Source organism: Poeciliopsis prolifica, unplaced genomic scaffold (assembly GCF_027474105.1).
Source record: "Poeciliopsis prolifica strain line A6 unplaced genomic scaffold, Auburn_PproV2 SCAFFOLD012, whole genome shotgun sequence".
NCBI lineage: Eukaryota > Metazoa > Chordata > Actinopteri > Cyprinodontiformes > Poeciliidae > Poeciliopsis > Poeciliopsis prolifica.
The window spans coordinates 1,243,353-1,264,139 of NW_026562387.1; the positions used below are offsets into that span (position 1 = coordinate 1,243,353).

Genomic DNA, 20,787 nt, shown 5'->3' on the forward strand with positions numbered 1-20,787 from the left:
AATGCCCTCTCGCAACATCCTGAAAATAAAGGCTTTCATAAAACACAGTCACTATGAACTGCCACATTAAATGTGAATTCTGCCAGAACAAACAGTAGGATGGACTCCAGGGAGCAAACAGACCGATTAATGACTCAATGTGGACAACTGTGCTGAGGTAGAGCCATTCAACGTCTGGACCGACTCAAAGACTCTAATGTCGGCTGTTTAGAGTCAAAGAAAAGCTAACGCTTCACCCTTTCAATTCTAAATAGTGCAATAAAATAATGGAACAAGAAGCAACAAGAAGAGGAAGACAAAACAGTGGTATTTTCCTCTTTTTTTTTTCTTTTTTTTTTTTGAGAGACCCAAACTGAATTAAATCACAGGATTGATTGGAAAATCTATACAGAGTGAGTGAAGGAGAGCCTGAGGGAGCTGATGGGACTCCATTTTCATTATAGTCTTGGACAAAGGAGAGGCAGGAGCAGGGATAGGACCAGAGATAATGGTTCTACCCATTTCCTTTGGATGGGCCACAGGAAGCAGAGGGCCCACACACTTCAACTGAAACACACACACACACACACACACACACACACACACACACACACACACAAAAAATAATACCACAACGCAAGCAAACAGCTGAAGATAGAGACAACAGCCAGCTTAGGCCTCACTACTCTGTCTACACATTTAAATGAAACTCGTAAGAAACAGCTGTAAAACAATGTGATGTCTTCTAAATAGTTATGTCTGTTCCCTACATTTACGCCTGGATGTTTAGTTTTCATCAAAAAGCCAACAGTTAGTTGGATTTGTTCGCTGCTGTCACGGTTCATCTCTGTTCTGTGTTTTCTCCGTTGGATGAAACCGTCTCTGACTGCAGTTCATGAGAAATAGTTTATAAAGCCCAATTAGAGTCAGAGACTTCCTGTGCTTTGGATTTCCTTCGTGGGCATTAACGCTGCGTGACTTTCTGAGACCTGCTAGTCCAGAACTTATTTTGTCTGATGGGTTTTATTTAAAAGATTCATTGATTCTGCAGGTCTGACATCAATCAGGCAGAAATGTGACTCAGCTTTCACAAAAATGTAGCCAGTTATAATAAAGGGACGTCCCCTACCCATTCCTAGACTGGTTTAGTTTTTCTCCATTAATAAATAAAATCAGTCATTGAGAACTGTTTCATTTATTGACCCCTGTTATTATTGTCTGGTCTAAGAATCTGATTAACAATTTGCAGAATTTAAAGAGTTCCTAAACCCCAAATCAACATTTTGCTTTTTGTAGGTAAACTGCAAAAACACCAGGTATTTTTGAACTGGTGCACTAGAAATCAAACAAAACTAACTTATAAGAAATATAAGGGTTTTTTTGTTTTGTTTTAATAAATAATACCTTAATGTTTATGAAATAGTTCTAGTTTCACTGGAAAATGATTTAACTTATAACATGGGAGAAATATCCTGCTACAAGACATTCATTCATTAATGGTAACTAATTTAATTAAGAAGACATAATGCTTGCAAACAACTGCTTTGAAAAAAATGTGACATGATTTGTAAATATTCACTTTTGGCAGATTAACTGGTGAAGAAAAAATAGCAGGTATAGAATATTGGTAATAAAAGGGGCTAATTAACAATAAACAAAACAAAAAGTTAAGAATGAATATATGTTGAGAACTGATTTTACTGTTATATAGATCCATTTAACTTTGACCATTATTCAGTTTAATTAGACCCTTATGAAAAAAATGAAGAGTTAAGTTATAGATAAAGGTTATAGATTCTCACTGTTGACAGGAGAGTGAAGGAGTTATTGTACATACGGTTATGGAGAAGCTTCAATCTTTCCGTTTGTAGAAAAAGCTCAACAGTCAAATGCTAATATGCATCCTATGCTATTGACTGCATTAATATTTCAGGTCTAACCATAATCACCGATGGTAGCTCAGCTTCATTAATCTGTTGAGCTGAAATTCATGTAGCTTCACCATAAACATGAACTGAAACTGAAAAGAGCCTGAAAACCTCAATTAGAAAACTAATAAAGTGAAAAACAGGCCGAGGCTCTGAAGCTTAGCCGAGTCTCTTTTTCCCTCCGACTCGCTCGCGTTCCAACGTTCACACATGGAAAAGAGAAAGGGGAGTAAAAAAAATTAACATATTATCCAAATGCAGATTCAAGTGGTGAGAAATGTGTGAAGGAGCCAAAAAAAGGGATGAAAGGCGAGACTTTGAACCTCTGTGCTTTGTCAGAGAAGCTGCAGCTTGAAGCCCAGAAATGTCTTAAGAAAAAAACACAAAGACTGCACATGAAGGAAGACGGAAAACTTTCATAAAGCATAAACAATATGATAAAACCAGTTAAAGATGAGAGAGGAGCAATGTGGACTACTATTACTATCAGTAATAAGCTGACAGTTATTACTGACAGTTGTTGATTGCTTGTGAACAACTTCTGATCACAATATTATTAATCACAACTGTTATTAATATTATAAATAATGTATTGCTTTCTGTAAACTAAGTCATTGTGACGGTAAATTTTACAATTAAGCCTGTGTTGGTGCAGTTTTATTTGAGCTAACAATGTAATTATTTATTCATTATTAAACACCTCAAAGTTCTAAAATAAATAAAAACAGATAAAAAACAGATGGCCCATGCCCAACTGTGATGATATTATGACCACGTGCCAGTTAAGTTCCAGCTGAAGGAGTCATATGTGTAATATTTTCCTAGTGTAGCTGCAGGCGCTTCATGTGCACATTATGATGAGCTTAGAGTTTGACAAGAACAATGCAACATGAACTAGTCAGACGTGGACGTGATTATTCTATATTGCTCCTAGATTGTTTTTTTTTTTTTTTTTTCACTTTGCCTCCTATTATTGCTTCATGTCATGAGCAAACAGCACCATACAGAAGCACAGAAGATGCCCATCCAGCCTGGCCGGAGTGGAATTTCACAACACTATTCACTTTTGTCTTTTTTTCCCCACCAAAACAAACCAACAGCTTTCCATCAGCAGTATGAAAACGGGGGAAGGATTTGCTATTAGCTCCAAAGCCCGGTGTTACTTGTTGTTGTTGTTATTGTTGTGTGGGCGACAACTGACTACGTGCTTGTGTGCACATTATGTGCTCTTTGGTGGAGGTGGACTCATTCACGGCGCAGAGCGCTAACCTCTCCTGAGAGCCTCCTGCTCTCTTAAGTGCTTTGCTTAGCTACGCCTGCTAAGCAATCCACCCCCTCTCCACGCCACCCCTCATGTCACACAGGACTCTCCATTCCTCAAGGTGCTGAATTATCGAAGGATGGGGCTTTTAGGACACCCACGCAGTCTGACTGACAGACATCTCCTGAGATAGTTGCTTCATGACGGCACCCAGCAGAGCAATCGGGTGACCAGACTGAGAAACCGGGTGTGCTAAGTTTGCAGCGGCAGTTGTAATGTCCCGGATAAGCCCCCGTTTTACAGCACTGTGCTTGTGGAGCAGGTTGCCAGCTGGGTGCAACCAAATTAATGGTCATAAATGGATCACATTGTTTCAGTTCAAGCAGGCATTAATACCCTTTTTCATGTGCTTATGGGTAAGTCAATACACAACGGCATCCAGTCCATTCATCTCCTGATCGTCTCCCAACGGACTTGTGGAGATAGTGTCAATCGACAAAAGGGCAAGGAAACCAAACATGTTGACACAGCAGCATCAACACCCTGAAATATTCATTTTTACAAACTCACCACATGCAAAAACTGATAAACACATCCCTGGTGCTGGTGGATTTTCCTTCTGCCTTTCATTTAAAGGGGCAGTATTATGTGTTTTCCAGGCACATAGTATCATTTTATAGCACAATCCAGTAACTATGTTACCATCAGCTATCATAACAATGATATACATATTTCAATTTGATTTTGTAATTTAACTAATTGAAATTGGGTCTCTGTCTCTTTAAGAAGCTCCTGTTCTTTCTGAAACATTGGTTTCAGGAAGTCAGATCAGGAAAAATAACTGGGACAATGTGAACACAAATGAACCTTCGGTAACACTTTATTTGATGGGTTGTGAAGAAGAATACGTAGCTGAAATTTTAGCTTTAATAACATTGAGCTACATATCTTGTAAAGTTTAATCAGTAATACTTTTATAACAAATTTATGTTGGACCATGATCTCTTGGTTAATGTCAAGTTTTCATAACAAAGATATTTTGAATAATGTCAACTTTGTATTAAAAGTGTCTTGATTTATATTTATATTTGTACAAAACATTTACAGCATGTCAATATTATTCTCTGTTTATATCTTTGTACAACTTTTTATAAATATTTATATCCTGTATAGCACTTCTGGATAGATGCAAACTACATTTCGTTACTTTGACAATAAAGTTGAATTCTATTCTGTTCTATTCTATTTACCGAATGACATTTTCTGACAACAGTCATAAATATTCATGAAGACTTACTCATGTTTATGACAGGTGTTATGTCATGTTTATGACAGTGTCATGACAGTCTTATTCACAACCCGTCAAATAAAGTTTTACTGAACCTTCTGTCCTCTTCCTGTCAGGAGCCTCAACCAACTGTTACATCTAGAAGTGTTAAATACCAATAATGACGTCAGCAACGTTTCAACCCAGAGATCAACAGAACCCCACAAACTGTAACCAGTACCAGGCTATTGTTGAGCAGCAGCTTTGTTCTGATTCTTGGTGTGTGTGTCAGAGAGAGAGCATCCTCCCTGCTGCATTTAGCTTGGATAGCCTGACTGATGAACCTTGTGAGCAGCAGGACTTGGGACAGCTGAGCACAGCAGCAGGAAAGAAGATCCATCAGCACCAAGGCCCAGACGTGGCACTAGATGAATGAGTTCAGATCAACGTCCCTGTGTGTGACTTCTCATGTTTTTTTTTTCATTGTTTCCATATATCTGCTGGACCTGTGGGTTGTGGCGCTATCGTTACTAAAAACACACTTCCATAATATTCAGGCCGCCTGGCGTGGGTAAAGCGATATTCTCAGTTCTCTTTACTTCTCCTCCCATGTTTGGCTGCAGCAAACAGGCTGGAGACGTGAAGGCAGAGGAGACAGGAGGAGGCAGCGTAGTGTTTCTGCTCACTGTGCATTATGGATGAGGCGTGTCCACAGCGTTCCATCAGCTGCTCTCTGAGGGCCTGAAGGTGGCCCACCGGGGTTACCTGCGTGTGTGTGTGGTGTGTGTGTGTGTGTGTGTGTGTGTGTGTGTGTGTGTGTGTGTGTGTGTGTGTGTGTGTGTGTGTGTGTGTGTGTGTGTGTGTGTGTGTGTGTGTGTGTGTGTGGGTGTGTGTGTGTGTCATAGATGACTAGGACAGAGGATTCACTGGGGTCACAGTGAGTGAGCACTGAGAAGTTCTGTTATGTATAGAACTGGCAGTTTGAGGCATTAAAAGTTTTTATACAAGGCCCTACATAGCAGAGCTGTTTGAACAGATCAGAGGTTTGTAATATTTCTGATCATATTATGAACTTATAACAAACTCAGTGTGTTCAACAATGAACAATAGCGTTTCCATTACATATTTGCACAAAATTTTATCAATATTTAATAATAAAAAAAACTATTTTGCAATTGTGATAAAAATCACACATTAATAAGTTTGTTCATGTATATAATTATTTTAAAAAATGTTCCACCACCATCCTCCAACTACTTCCTGTCATCTTCTTCTTCGTGGGTTGCGACAGTGGCAACATCCGGTTGTTTATGATGTGACGTGTGATGCAGAAAAGTGACACCATTGCAACTTTGAGAAATAAAACCAATTTCGATACAAACAAAAAAATCCTCAATCTAACACTGAAACCTTTTCACAAAAACAGAGTATTTTCAAGGTTGGCATGTTTCCATTAGGCAAATTTGTATTCATAATTCCAATTTGTGCAATTTTATGGTCAATGGAATCGCAGCTCCTGGGTTGTTCTTCTCAAACGAAATAACTCTTACACTAAAAATAAAACGTAAAAAAAAAAAAAACATTGAAAAAAATTGATTTGCTGCCAGCAGAGCCATCAACCTCATCTACTCCACGGCCGAAGAGAGGAACAGAGAAGGAAACAGAACTGAATTTATGATTTATGCTCCATCACCGGCCAACAGGTAAGAAAGGAATGCACAACTATTTTACTTCTAAACTTTATCCACCCGTCAGAAATGTTGTGGACTCCCCATTCATGTCGCTTGCCAGTATAGCAAAAATGACCCTACTTCTGTTTTCTAGAAGGTTTCTGATGTACAACTCCCATCTCACCTCTTCAGTAAAACACTGCAAAACTTGATTCTCCAAGATCAGACCTGAACAGGAAGAAAATCTGCTTTTTTTTTTTTTTAGTTTCACAGCTCAGAACTCCTTTTCTGTCCATCTATAATAGACCTAACAGATTGTCAAACAGAAGAGGCAAAGAAGAGGTGGGATTTTGTTGAAATACTTTTAATGGAACAAAAAAAGTAAACTGATGTCAAACAAAACTATTACTACTTAAAAGTAACCATCCTCACCAAAAGCTCTGAACTAAAACCAAATCTGTCAAAAGTTCAACTTTGAGAACTCAAACTTCATTCCCAGATTCAACTTCTCCAGGTAATGAGACCCAAAGAACTCAACAAAATCAAACTCAATAGCGTCCCGACCGACACAAAGCCAAGAGCTTTTCCTTCTCCTACCGTCTTTCCTGTACAGGTTGATCTCCACTTTCCTCTCCTCGGAGCCCAGCAGGGCCTGCGCCATCTGGGCGATGGCCAGCCTCTTGGTGTCCGGCCCGTACAGGAAGTTACACGTGCAAGGCTTCTGCATGATCTCGGCTCGGCTGTAGCCACACAGGTGGCAGAAGCCGTCGTTGCAGAAGATGATGGCGCAGTTCTCCACTCTGGCGTTGGCGATGACGAACTTCCGACCTGAGGCGTAGGAGAGAGGAGTCGTTACTCCGAACTTCTAATGAGCTGTTGATATTTAAACAAAACAGCTTCCAACGGTTTGTTCACGTAGTTCAAGACAAGAGTAAACACATGAATCAGAAAAGGTTATCCATCCAGACCTGCCCTGCAAACTTTGAGTGGAAATTTTGAAATCCACTTATTTCCAACTATTTATACTAAATAGGAAAATCATTACTGTTTTAATAGATGAAAACAATGTATTTATATCCAGAGAAAGAAACAGTTGCACAGTGTTAATAGTGGTAGCAAGAGTTGAGCTGCTCAACCTTCAGGTTATCACACTTGAAAAGTTTTGCAATATTAATACTTTGAAATGTCATAAGATATTAATCATAAATGTTACAACAGAATAATCATATCTAGGCCCTCTGATAATTTATTTAACTATTCTCAAATTCAGCGTGACAATCACTGTGGGTGAAGCGCTCGCCATCTTGTTTTTCTTGCTTTTATTTGACAGTTTGTTTTAATTAATCAATACAATTTTTGGGACTATTGTGATAACAATAAAAACAATTTTTTCTTTTGTTAGGGGCACAGCAGTTACATAGTCCACAAAAACACAAATGCTGCTGTTGAGAAACATCCCCAAGTTTTTCAACAGCAAGACAAAAGTCACAACAGAAGAGTGTCACTAAACTGCATGCAGAAACTTCATTTAAACATATTTTCAAATGTACTGATTTATTTATGCTCCAATTGAACAAACAGCAAAGGATAATAATCATAAAAAAAACTGACAGCGCAGACAATTATGGGGTGTTTTTAATCATTCATTTTGATTTATTGTGAAAAGGAAAACAAAATCAAAATTCTTACCATAAGGAATTTATCATACAATAAATGCCCACCCATAGCTCATCTCACAAAGGAATGGTGTTGAAGATTTTGAGTTAAAAAAAAAAAAAAAAGTTCAGAATGTCTTGAATCATAAAAGAAAAACATCAGATCTCTGATGCAAGTGACTGAAACCTGTGGCAGTCGGCATCAGGCTCAGGCTGAAGGTGAAAAACGTTATTTTACTGATAACACATTTTTTACCCAGTTAGAACAAAAAGCTGCCAATGGTACTAGTCATGAAAAGTTACTTGTAAATTAGTGTTGCCTCTTTTCAAGTGTGACTAGATATTTGCTCGAGGATACTTGTAAAGGTTTTGTGTTTTTTTCGCAGTGTTAAATTGTCCATTGCTGGGTGTGTTCTGTATCACCGATGCACTGGAGTTTCACTGCCTCCTTTTGGCAGGAACGTCCTGTTCCAGATGTCCATGCAAGAGACGATTCTGAAGATGGTCTGAACGTTGGGGTCGTTTCCTGGATAAGTGGTTTCGATTAAGCTGCATCAGAGAGTCGAGGCAAGACTCTGTTCTCAGTAAAGATGTCAGTTCAGAATTCATGGATTCACTCTTTAACAGCAGTTTATTCACATCTGTTCAGATTTACGTCTCACCATTTGTCAAGAATTCTTCCGTCTGACTCGAGCTTTTTATTTGATTCTTTTTCAGGAGTTATTCTGTGCTTGTTTCAGGCATCCTGTCATACATTTGTAAACTCCTACATAAAAAAGCCCCTTGTGTCTGCGTCAGCTGTTAATCGGCCAGTTGGATATGCACAATAATACTGTCCTCACCGAGTGTGTGTGGGTGTGTTTACAAATCGAAATTTTGAATTTTGATTTGCGCGCCGTGGCTCTGCCTCTGCCATGACATTCTGATGATTTATTCCTGCTCCAACATAACTGCAGTCAAACATGACTTAACATAAATTTAAGTCACGTTTGACTTAAATTTCAAACAATTTTAAGCTGTGATTTTACAGCTTAAAATTGGGCCTCTGTCTCTTTAAAAAAGCTTCTGCTCTTTCTGAAACTCCCCTCCAGGAAGTCATCACAACATGGCTCCTCTATTGGCCCTTTAACAATGTTTGTTTTTGAACACAGAATAACATGATAACATGTAAGAGATTTTACTTGACACTGCAGCCCACCGGGCATCAATCAATCAGCCTCACGCTGCATCAGTCAAAGTCGTCTCTGCTCGTCTTCCCAGCACAAAGTGGAGGTCAGGCGGAGGAGGACTGCTGGAGGAAACTGTGCGTGTCCGTCTCTCCCACAACATTATCACAGCCTCCGCCTCTTTCCTTCAGAAGGGAAAGCCATCATCTATGAACGCCGCCTGCTCCAGGTTCAACAGGCCGTTCTCACGGGAGACATAAACCGGCGGCAGGAGATGCTCACATATTCATGGAAACACTGGAGAGCGCTGTGTGGATGTGCCTGATAGGCCGGCTCTGTGAATCAGTGGCAGCAGCAGGCCTCAGAGACTCATAAAGCCTGATGGGTTTGTCTGGCTGCACTGAAGAATAGATAATATTAAAGGGGAAAATGTGTCTGTGTGCAACTTTACTTCTTATGTTTCATTTTCCAGTGAGTGAATTAATGGTTTTTAGTGAGTATTTATGGCCAAAATAAATAAAAAGATTTTTTTTTCCCCAATGAAGCCCTTAGGAAGACAGATGTGTAAAGGTAGCTCTTACTCAGAATGTATCTATAAAAGAAAATAAAACACAATCTGGATGCATTCGTGCCTCTCATGCTGAATGTAAACACAAAGTCAAAAGAAATGCAGCGGGTCAGAGAGGGAAGCAGGGTTTCAGAAAAGCCACAGAAGCAGAAAGATAAAGGAGAACACAAAGCCTGCAGTCTGGAACTATTGTTCACACACCTCTGGAGGGCAAAGAGACGATTCTTTTATTTGCTGTACTAGAACAATTTCACCAACAAAATGAAAGCTGGAGATGAAGGTGGTATGAATTTGGTGTAACGCACCACAACAAAGAGAAATAATTTTGAAAAATCATTGAAGAATAATTTAAGTCAAAGCCACTACTAATTTTTTCCCGCTCTCCATCTTGGCTACGTTACTCACAGACCCGTTGCCAGTAGAAACTGACTGACAACAGCCCCATTAGAATATCAAGACTCAAAATCAAATGCAAACGTTTCCCACACAAAAAGAAAGAACATTCAGTCCATTATAATGTTTGCTGGCTTTTTTTGTTTTATGTTATTAAGTGATCATATGAACACAGCAGTGGCTAATTAGCTATTGTTAACACCTGCTTTACAGAGGAGCTGTCTGTCAGACAGTACGCCTTTTTGTTTTTTGTTTTTTTATTCATCTGAAACATGCAGGATTCTACCACAGAGTATTCAGGTTATTTTAGGAAGAAATAATCATAACATTTTTTAAAAAGAAGTAAATATATGCCAAAAAACATTCAATTGAGAGACAAAACCCAGGAATTTGAGAATAATCTCGTAAAAAAAGAAAAAGTTACCTGTTAAAACTCAGAAATGCGCAAGTGTTTTCTAAAACTTTCTTGAATTAATCTAAAAAATTATTATATTTTAGGGGGTAAAGGACTCATTTTTTCCTGTCACAATGCCCTTCAGACACCGTCTTAGAATTCTGCAGCACATCTACATGTTAAGGTTTTCAAAGTCAAGCTAGCATAACTGATCTATTTCCCTCTTCTTTCCTTCTTTTCCCAATGAAACCTTTTCACTAACCTGTGAAATGTGGCAAAGCACTGTGTCCCATTTAAATGTACAACACGTACATTTAAGATTCAGCATATTATGTTGACAACCTGACGGTTGAAGCCCATGGCAGCCATTGTCAGTGAGAAGTTTTTTTATGCTTTGAGGTGCAGGGTGGGGTTTTGCGTGTGTGATGTCATGTTGCAATGTGTCTCTATAAGTGGAGATGATGAAGTTTTTTAGAGCATAGAAAAGACGGCAGGTGTAATGTGAAAAGCTGCTGCATGAGAGTTCACGCTCCTCGGGGTTCAGGACGCAGCTGGACGTACAGGAACATTATCATTATTTCACCAGGAAGACGCGTCACACGGTACCGTCTCTCCTCAGGTATTCACGGACATGAAATTCAATATTTGAAAGCAGCAGGTAGGGAGCTGAAATCAAGCCAGGAGAAAGGGAGGAAACCAAGCGCAGGAAATAGATTTTCTATTTTAACACGCCTCCTGCAGGGATGTTTGCTGCTTTTGACAAGTGCTGACCTTCATGAGTCAGCAGCTTTTGTTATCATAATCATGAATGTTACAAATACGTAAAAAAAAAAAAAATAAAATAAATCATTTCATAATAGACCCAGTTGGTGTAAACTTTGTATTAACCTAATGTAGCCAAATTAACAATTTCTTCAAAAGCAAATTATTTACAGCTAATCAGTCCATGTCCAATTTAGGGAAGGATGGTCAGAAAATTACAGCACATGCATCATTTCCTGACTTCTGTTTGCCATGGTGAGGACATGGCAATAACATTTGAGTTTATGTTAACTATGCGGTTTAGACATAGCTAACAGAAAGACTGATTAGGAAGAAAAACAAACATAGAAGACCATTAGGATTCTGTCACTGACACCAAAAGAGTTTAACTTTTACCTAAAATGCCTGAATTGTTTCAGTTGTTTCATTACAGTTTTGATATTTGTCAGACACAATTTTTTACAATTTCTCAGTATGTGCACCAATTTAGATTTCTTGCTTTCAACCAACAGTAAAATAAAGGTACTCTGGTTCATTACATACAGTAGTTTAGTCAGTCCACTTGGATCAAGTAAACATTATTTTTATTATTTGTTTGACTTGAACATGTATTAGAACTATTTTAGCAAAGAACTATCTGACTATTTTTTAATTAATTGTACTTTGTAAGGACAACATGGCTGAAAATTAATTAATAGTGATCTTACTCCAGGCTATCATACAGTGACAATGGCAGGTAGTGGTCTGTGTTACAGTATCCACATTTCCATTACAAATGTGCACAAAAGTGTCGACATGCCTCCAACACTGAAGACACACTTTCAGAAATGCTGTGGTTCCATTAAATAAGAAAAGCAAATCAAATTGCATGTGGACGAGTTTGTCCAAGTGAGAAGTCATTCAAAAATGCCACTCCCTCATCCTTCTGCTACTTCCTGTTTTCTTCTTCTGCATGTTGGTGCCAACATCTTGTTGTTTGATAATGTGTGATGTGAAAAAAGTGTTTCCATTGCAGTTTTGTGAAATAAAAAAAACAGCTCATCCTAGCACCAAAACTTTTTATTGGAAAACTTTTTTTTTTCAAAAAATTGTTGTGATTCCATAAAGAAAATGTATCGTTGAAATGTCAAGAAATCGTGCAAGGAACTTTAATGTTCAATTACAGAGTAAGATCTTCTTTAAATGCATTTTCTGAATTGTTACTTTGCATAGAGATAACATTGATTAAATTACAGAGAAGCTCCTCTGTGCTGAGGTGTCCTGAAGCAGCTGTGGTTGTAAAACTCTTCAGCCCTGACTCACCATCATTCCTCTTTAATGAGCATTAGAAGGCAAAGGAAGAGGAACTGTTGGGAACGCTGATTAACTGCTGCTGCTCTGCATCAAAACATCAAGATGCACATGCATCAAGACCTTTGATGCATGTGCAGACCCACCAACGCATGCTGAATAATTCACAAAGACCAGACCTCGGGTGCTCTGTCGTCTGTTAAACGGCGTGTGTGTGAGCGTGTGTGTGTATGGCTGGAATCTCCCAGAGAAAGCTGTGTGGGCGGACGAGGAGGGAAGCCTGTGTGTTAGCGCCGCTTCAGATACAGGGACAGGAAGAGAGGACGCGAGGGACAGGAGGGCAGAGAGACATAGTGGAGGAATAAACAGGTAGGGAGGATAGAGGTGGAAAACACGGCAGGTGGTTCATGGTGGTCTGTATGACTGGATTTGGTAGTTTATGCTTCAGGCTGAAGATTTTCTGTCTTCAATCACCCAGTTTCTGTTTTTATTGCCATGGAAACAGAAGAGTTGACACATGAAAAGCTCCGTAACGCAGCAAACGCCGGAGCGCTTATAGCTAGCTATGTTAAAGCTGCAGAATGGAAATTTTATTAAAAATATGTATTTTATATATTTTTTTAAATTACTATGTTGAAACAGTTTTTTTTTTTTAATTTAGCTGCTCTGACTTCTCCCAGTGCTCCCAGTACTAACAGAAGAAATACACAAACCACCATCAGCCAATCAGAGCCAAGAGGAGGGTCCTAACACTGTCAATCAATCTAGTGCTCAAATCCTGCAACTTGCTCGCTGCTGGACAACAGCTGGTTCTCCACAACATGGCTGTATTAACTGAGGTTAATGATATTATGCTAACTAATGCTGATGAGGCTAGTCTTAGTTATCCTCCGTCACTGGTGGCCATGCTAACTAAGGCTTGTTAGCATGGCCACTGATGAAGGTGAATAAACAGTTTTTCTTGTCATCTCTGCCATTAGCACATTTAGCAGCACTGATTGACAACACTAAGTCCCGCCTCCCGGCTCTGATTGGTTGTTTCAGACTGGGAGTGTTGCATTTCACCAGACAGCAATTGTAGCTTAGGGAGGAACTGAAGGAGCTCAACATTTCAGCAGATGATCCGTCGTGACATGGTGAAAGTTATAAATACAGGAAGATCACATACAGGTGTTGGAGTACCTGGACGGCCGCCATGCCTTTGTGATGAGGAGAACCCAGGAAAGAGCAGGAAAGGCTCTCGATGCCAACAAATGATGAAAATGAATGACTTTAATCAAGTGGAGTCAGAGCACCAGACCACTGTGTCCATGGCAACACAAAACCTGCCGTGGCCAGGACAAAACTGTTTGAACACAGGTCTGTTCAAACTTATTAATGTTTTATTTTAAGTAGGAAATACAAGAACCTAGAAGGGTTGATGTGGTTGCCAAGGTGACCAGAAAAGTATCCAGAATAGCAAAGGTAACAAAATGGCAAAGAGAAATAAGGGACATTACGACTAGCAGGATGATTCTTAAAGAGGTACTGGACGAATAAAACCTTCACATAAAGCGCATTAACTGTAAACCGTTTTCTATTATTTAGACGAGCCCACTGTTTACCGTCTTGCCTAAAAATACATCAACATATGGAGAAGCTGTGAATTAAACTGTCCTTCTGTTGTAATCGCTGTCACACAATACCTGGAGGCATGTGGTGGCTGTGTCAGTAAGCATGGCTCTGTGAATTCTCAGTGTGCCGCACAGAAATGTCAGACTGTCTGCATGCTTGTTATGCATCCTTCGGCTCATCCAGCAAATTTTATATCAAGAGAAAAATAACCTTAGTCATACAAGGGGAAGTGGAACAAACTCATCCATACCAACCAAACCTTATTTGCTTAAAAAGGCCAGATGGATTGAGAACTAAACAACTCACTTTTTTGAAAAACTGATTCTTATTTCACTATTCACACACACAACCCGTTATCAACAGACCCAAAGAATCAAATAAATCTGTTTAAAGGAACCTTTAAAACAAAGTAAGACATTTGATTAAGATAAATGTGTATTATATTTATGTAACTTTCATAAAAAATATGCATCTTCCATGCTTTTTTAAAACTGTCCTGATAATGTGACATGACACAGATTGAAGCCTCATGTAATATTTGACCTTAAAGTCAAATAAACTGCAGCAGTATAATGGTCCACAGCCAGGAATTCTACCTCTGCATGGCTCAAATAAGGTTTCCGAATGGCCTAGTCAAAGGGTTTTCAAATTTACTCAGGTTATCTGTGTTCTGGTAATAATATGCATTAAGCACAAAACGAGGAAACCTATGGCAGGAATACTCCAAAGCTCTATGATCTATAATTTTGACTTTCATCTTTTGAAAAATAAAAATGGGTATATGATATGAAAATGCACACCTTTTGAAACACTTATACAGATCCGAAAAGTCATAAAAGCTGAAAGCTAATACAAATTTCTACAACAGCCCTAATGCTACGCTGTATTACATTCGTCCCCCAACTGGTTTCCTGGGCTTTCGATAACGTGTTGCATTTCTGCACAACAAAAATAAAATCAGATCAACACAGTGTTACTCTGAGATGTAGTTATTATTTCCTTCTATCTGAGAAGCTGGCTGGACACTATGAGGACGTGCTGATGTCATCATTATCTCACTGCTGAAGGAAGGAAAAAAAATAAAAATAAAAAAAGAAGTCCTGTCATATTCTGACAGTCCAATATTTGTTTCTGCGCTCCGGCTGTTGCATTTCAGAAAAGTTCTTTATTTTTTTTCAAACCCTCCTATAAATGATGAATTTCAGCTGCTGGAGTGGCGACAAAAATACCTGCTGGCAGGTAGCTTTCTGTGTCAGCTCCTTATCAGGGGAGACACGCCGCACTTCGTCTGGAGAGCTGAGGCTTTGGCAAAAGAAAGACGCCGAGGCTGCAGAGCTTAGCTCACGCTGGCTGTATTTTTATCCTGGGAAATTACAGTCAGGGACCTCTGATGCACAACATGTCAAAGAAGTATGTGTTATTGTTTTGTTTCTTTTGTTCAAATCAACATAAGGTCTCCTGTTTTTTTTGTTTTTTTTTACTGGATTGGAATAAAAATAGATTTTTTATTGCAACAGCATTGTCCAAATAACACTTAAAATCCTGTTTCCATAAAAACCTTTGAAGTAATGAGATGTGCTGTAAATATTCAATTAGACCCAAAGCCTCCCAAACTGGTCCTAATGTGTACACATAAAGAACTTAATTTATTCTCCGCTTATTAATTACATGCTTAAATACCCATCATCTCTGCCATGTCTTTGTTGAAGGAGTCCTTGCAGAAAAAGATTATAACTGAGAACAAATCCGTCACAAAACCAATCTGAAGGTCAGCTGGCTCCAATCACAAGTCTTCCTCCTCAAGGCCCGGGACTCAGTGAGGCAACGGGATGCCGTTCTGACAACACAAACCAGTTCAGTCCACAACAGTCGTTAAGAGTGATAATCCCATAATCACTGCAATCCTTAATGGGCCGTTTCGCTCTGAAGTGTCCCAGGCTACAGTGTGCACAGTGTCTTCCTCTGCCTTAACGAGGTTATGCAGATTTATGTAAATGAGGTCTAATCCTCAGGACACTCAGGGACTCTTGGGGCCTTCAGTCCGTTAGCCACACCTTTCCCGGGCCCTCACTGTGGATCTGGGTGACGGTGGGCACAGAATACAGGAGAGAGAGAAAACAAAGTGAGAGTAAACGAGGAATGTGATGAAGTTTGAGTGGAGGCCTTTTGATGGATGATGGGATGAGAGGAAAACAGCAGCTGTCTGGAGATAAAACAGTGACAAACAGAGGCACAAGCAAAGGCTGAGCGCAGACTGACAGGATAATTCAGAGAGATGCCAGAAACGTCTGAGATTCCACCGACTTCACTGTTCAGGAAGCATGAAAACTTTCAACCTCCGTGATAGGAGTCATTTTACCTGCACAGGAAACTCATTCTTCATAACTAAAACGTCTTACATCTTAATCATACTTTGTCTCACTGTCTTTTAGATCTGTTCCTAAATTGTCCCTCAATGGCTGATAATGGCTTCAGCACAAACACACCTGTGTTAAGGATGAAGATCCAAGGAACAATACCGAGTCGACCTCTGAATGGCTCAGATATGGAAAGGTTTTGGAGAGGACCAATCAAAGTTTGGAGATGGAAACTTTGACTATAATAACCTATTTACCCAGGTTGTCTTTGATATTAAAAATACTTTGATGATCTGACACATGGAGCTAGACAGTGAAGTATGTGGTACTGGGTCCTGGGTTGGGATTTTGGGCTGAAAGACCAGCTTTCTGGGTCTTTCCCAGAAAGCTGGTTGGTTTTCTCTGGTTTCACCATTATCCAGGTTTTCTCTGTGTACTCCAGCTTCCCTCCACACTCTGAAAACATCATTTGTTTTTAAGTTACTGGTTGTGCATCTCTGTGATGCTGTATCCTGCCTCATTGACGATCAATGGAGGTAATGGATGAATTTATGAATTCTGAAACATTTAAGTTTATCAAAATAGAATAGTTCTTTAAAGGGGTGAGCCTCATTTTAAATACTGCACACCCTAGAGACTAGAAGAGACATAATGCAGAAAGCCAGACTCAGAAGCAAACAGCCCATTAGCAGGATATTCTCAAAGAGCTTCTGTGATTTTGTTGGGAATTAAAATCTTTGCATCTTCCTGTCTTTTGATCTGAGAAAGAATCTGATCCTCTTCTCTTTTCTATACAACCCAGCAGCCTTCTATACAACTCAGTGTTACCCGACATCGTGCTGTTGATGCCTTCAGTCTTCCCTCTTCAGTTAATCTTACCATGGAATCAACAGAGCACAGGGCCAGCGTCTGACTCTTTCATCATCGCAGTACGTGTTTTTCTTCTTCCAAAGGAACAGCCAATTAAAAACGGATGATGCGACGGGAGATAAAACTCTCACTGAGTCGGCATCAACACGTGACCTTAGGAGGAAACAAACTGGGAGCTTCTCCCTCTCCCCTCCAGTTACTGCACAGCCACAAATATTCAGCTCTCAAGTTTAAGACAAATTTCACAAAGGCCCATTTGTAGAAAGTGCTGTTGGGTCATCTGCAGCTTTTTTTAGACATATTTCTCATAACATGGGACTAGCATGCTCTCGGCTCTCCTCAGTAGACCGAACATTCAGGCTGATGAGCTTAATCAGAAATCAAAGAGCATCACATCAGTTGAAAGACAGCTAGAACAACAACACTAGCATATTTGTTGTGCATCTTTCTCTGAACTGCCAATAGAGGAATGATTCTGATTTATTGCCGTCATGGAGAATGTCTGCATGCAGTATAAGATTCACATAATCCAGAAAGACAAAGGTCACACCAGCACAGGTTCATGTTTCAATGAGCAACCTGTCTAATTTGACACCAGGGGAAACGTTCATTTACTGAAGTCAATCATGCAATTAGGTCACCATCAATGATATCCAGCTTCTCTGCACAACATGCCTGGAATGTTGAGGTTTTTCCACTAAAAGCTTCAGCCCTGAACTCACCTCTGCACTTTGTTCCTCCATAAAAACTCCATATGACAGAAAGAAAATGACACAGGGGTGGACTTGGACCTCTGAAGGCAAATGGCTGCCCTGGTGTTTACTTACAGAGATCAGTTTTCATCATTAAAAAGAAATTATTTCCACTTTAAAACCAGTCTCCACTACGTGTCAAAGTATCACATAAGATTCCAGTGAAAAGTTGAACGTAAAAAGAGCTTAGTTGTAGTGTCACTAAATGTAAAGGCAGTTCAAAGCATGTAGATATGTTTGCAAGGCACTGTAGGTTTATGCTTGACGTACTAAAATAATGACAACAATAATCCATCATACAAAGGTTTGGAAGTGTGACAGTGTGATGGTGCTTAGTCTCCTCTCCTTTGGAGACCAAGACATTTTTATTAAGGCTTTTCTGCTTATATATTTGCTGTAAAGTGAATCTGGGACATCTGAATTTCTGTCATCCAAAAGAAAAGAAGTTTGAAAATAAAGCAGCCAAATGGAGGCAGAGAATGTGATGAGCAGGGGATCAGAGGAAGGTACTAAAAGGACGAGGGTTAGGTCCAGCCAGGGCAAGAAGAAGAATATGAATCTGAAGAATGGTTAACTCTCTCTTGTAAACGTTTTAGATGCTGCTTGGTTGCAAAACGAATATATGCACTAACAAATTTCTAAAAATCCTATCAGAAATTCCAACTAGTGGAAAGTAATGTCTCATAAGAATCTGATGAGGCCTCTTTCTGCTAAAAACTGATCTTCTGAAGCAAATATCCACCCATTTATTAGATGGTCACCTCGTCTCAGCCCAGTGTGAGCTACATTAAAGACCTTCGGTTTAGCTCTTTTTAAAGTTGTAGTTGTATAAAGACTGGTGTCCTGAAGAACAAGGTATCCTCAAGGCATTTTGAGCTTTTTTTATTTTTACACATTGTGCTTCTTGTCTACAGACACTCGGGGAGTAACGTGTTCAATAATAACACGGAACATACAGGAGAAACTGCGGGATGAGCAGTAAGAGCCAGGGAGCTTATCTGGTGAGAGCAGACATGACCTAATCATAGTACAACATAGAGATTATGAACTGATGAGGAAAACTCCAAAGGGACTGAAAAAAGAAAGAAAACAAACAAATAAAAAAAAACCCAAAGACCACCACTGATGGATCACTAATAAGCTGTGATTTGACAAAGCTGATGGGTGTAGAATATTGCTGCTCAGGTATTTATGTTGGAGTTCTGTTGCTATTTCTGATTAATGCCAAATCAGTACAGAATATTCAAAAAAGAAAATCAAATGTAGACTAGAATCATAAAAAAAAAACTGAACTAGCCCTTTTGGATATACTCTGACAGAGAGCATGGAAGCAGACACCTTCAGTAGCAAGTAACCACCAGCCAGTGGCAATGTTCTCACAGTGTTCCCAAATCGATCATATCTTGTCCGTCACTCTTTACTCCCAAACTGCTGCAACATGCAGTAAATGGTGTAAATGTTCAGGAAGCTTCTTCAGAGTCTGAGAAGTGTTGTTGGCTAGCACCAGATGTTTAGTGATCTTTTAACCAAAAAAAAAAAAAAAAAAAAACTTCTAGCCTTGTTAATTAGGTTTCCAAGCCTGAGGAGTGGGCAGCAGAAGAGGCAGGACAAGATCTGTCTGTCTGCTCCAGGAGAGCAGGGACACAATTGTAATTGTTCGGACATTAAACTTTAACCATTATTATCATTCTCCTCTACAGGGTAGTAGAGAAACTTGACAACTACTTTGATAACAATAAAATAAAAAGAGAAATTCATACACCTCCATACTTGGGAAAGGATTGCAAAGGAAAATGTGTTTTGGCTAAAAATTCCTAAATCATAAGACAGACTCTCTTTGGTCAGACTTGGAACTCGTTGATAACTGGTGTTCTAGTTTAATAAATTAATGACTTGTAAATTACATAACTATACAAATAAGAAATAGATATAATTGTTTTTTTAAGTATTAAGTATATCAGCAAAGCACCTGCTTCTGAAGCGATTGCTCAGTGGGGCTTACGGTTGCCAATTATGGGGACCAGATTGGAAGAGTCACTTGGTCTCTTTCCAACAAGCTGCCAGATTTCTGATAACAAGAAATGGCTCTAACAAGCTTACTGAGGGTCTAAACCTTGACCCTAAACAAGCCTCTTGGGTTCCTCAACAGTTACATGGTGCTCATTTTCTTTACTTTTTTTCTTCTCCTTCAAATTACAGCAGAAAGTTCTTTCAAAACTTCTTTGGAGATCAAAGTTTTTTTCTGCCGCCATATGGTCTACAGATTGTCTCTTTGGAGAATAGAAGTTATAAAGATAGAAAAAGCTTCGAGCCGACAATGGCTACCAGGCAGAAGGCTCAAGAAAGCTGTCCAATGTTAGACTGGCAAAGAAAAATGGGTTCAATTTAAAGCTTGTTTCAGTGCAATGACTCCTGATGCGTCTATGTACGTTTGAACTCCAATTTAATGGGCTGAAGACAGAAAAAGAAAAATATGCTGGTTGACTGTTTTTGTTGTTGTCGTTTGGAATGAGGACATATTCTCGTCTCTCTTGGTTACAGAAGCACCAACTCACGCGTTACCCTGCCGTCGTTCATGCCATCGGAGGCAGCCTGGCATGGCGACTCGGTGGGCCTCTGCTGGGCTCTGGGAGCACAGAGAAGTGACAGATCAGAGGCAGACAGAAAGCAGGTTGGTAGATGAGACAAGGAGCAGGGAGAGAGTGTTTACAGACTCCACGAGTTTACAAGTACACCAGTGTGCTCGGGTACGGTGCGCGTGTTCTCCAGCGTGGCCCTTGCATGGCACGTGTGGGCGTGAGTGTATGAACAGGAGAGGAGGCAAGAAGACAAGGCGGTGAGAGAAACCGATTTCACACCAG

General features: G+C 39.6%; 1 protein-coding gene across 2 annotated transcripts in view; it reads right to left on the reverse strand.

Moving 5' to 3' along the window:
* Positions 1 to 20,787, reverse strand: part of kcnh2b (potassium voltage-gated channel, subfamily H (eag-related), member 2b) — a 192,224-nt gene that overhangs the window by 161,310 nt on the left and 10,127 nt on the right. For both annotated transcript variants that reach the window (XM_055037476.1, XM_055037475.1), the window contains one exon: positions 6,703 to 6,933. In XM_055037476.1, coding sequence (XP_054893451.1) covers positions 6,703 to 6,933 — 231 coding nt within the window. The remainder of the gene's footprint in view (positions 1 to 6,702; positions 6,934 to 20,787) is intronic.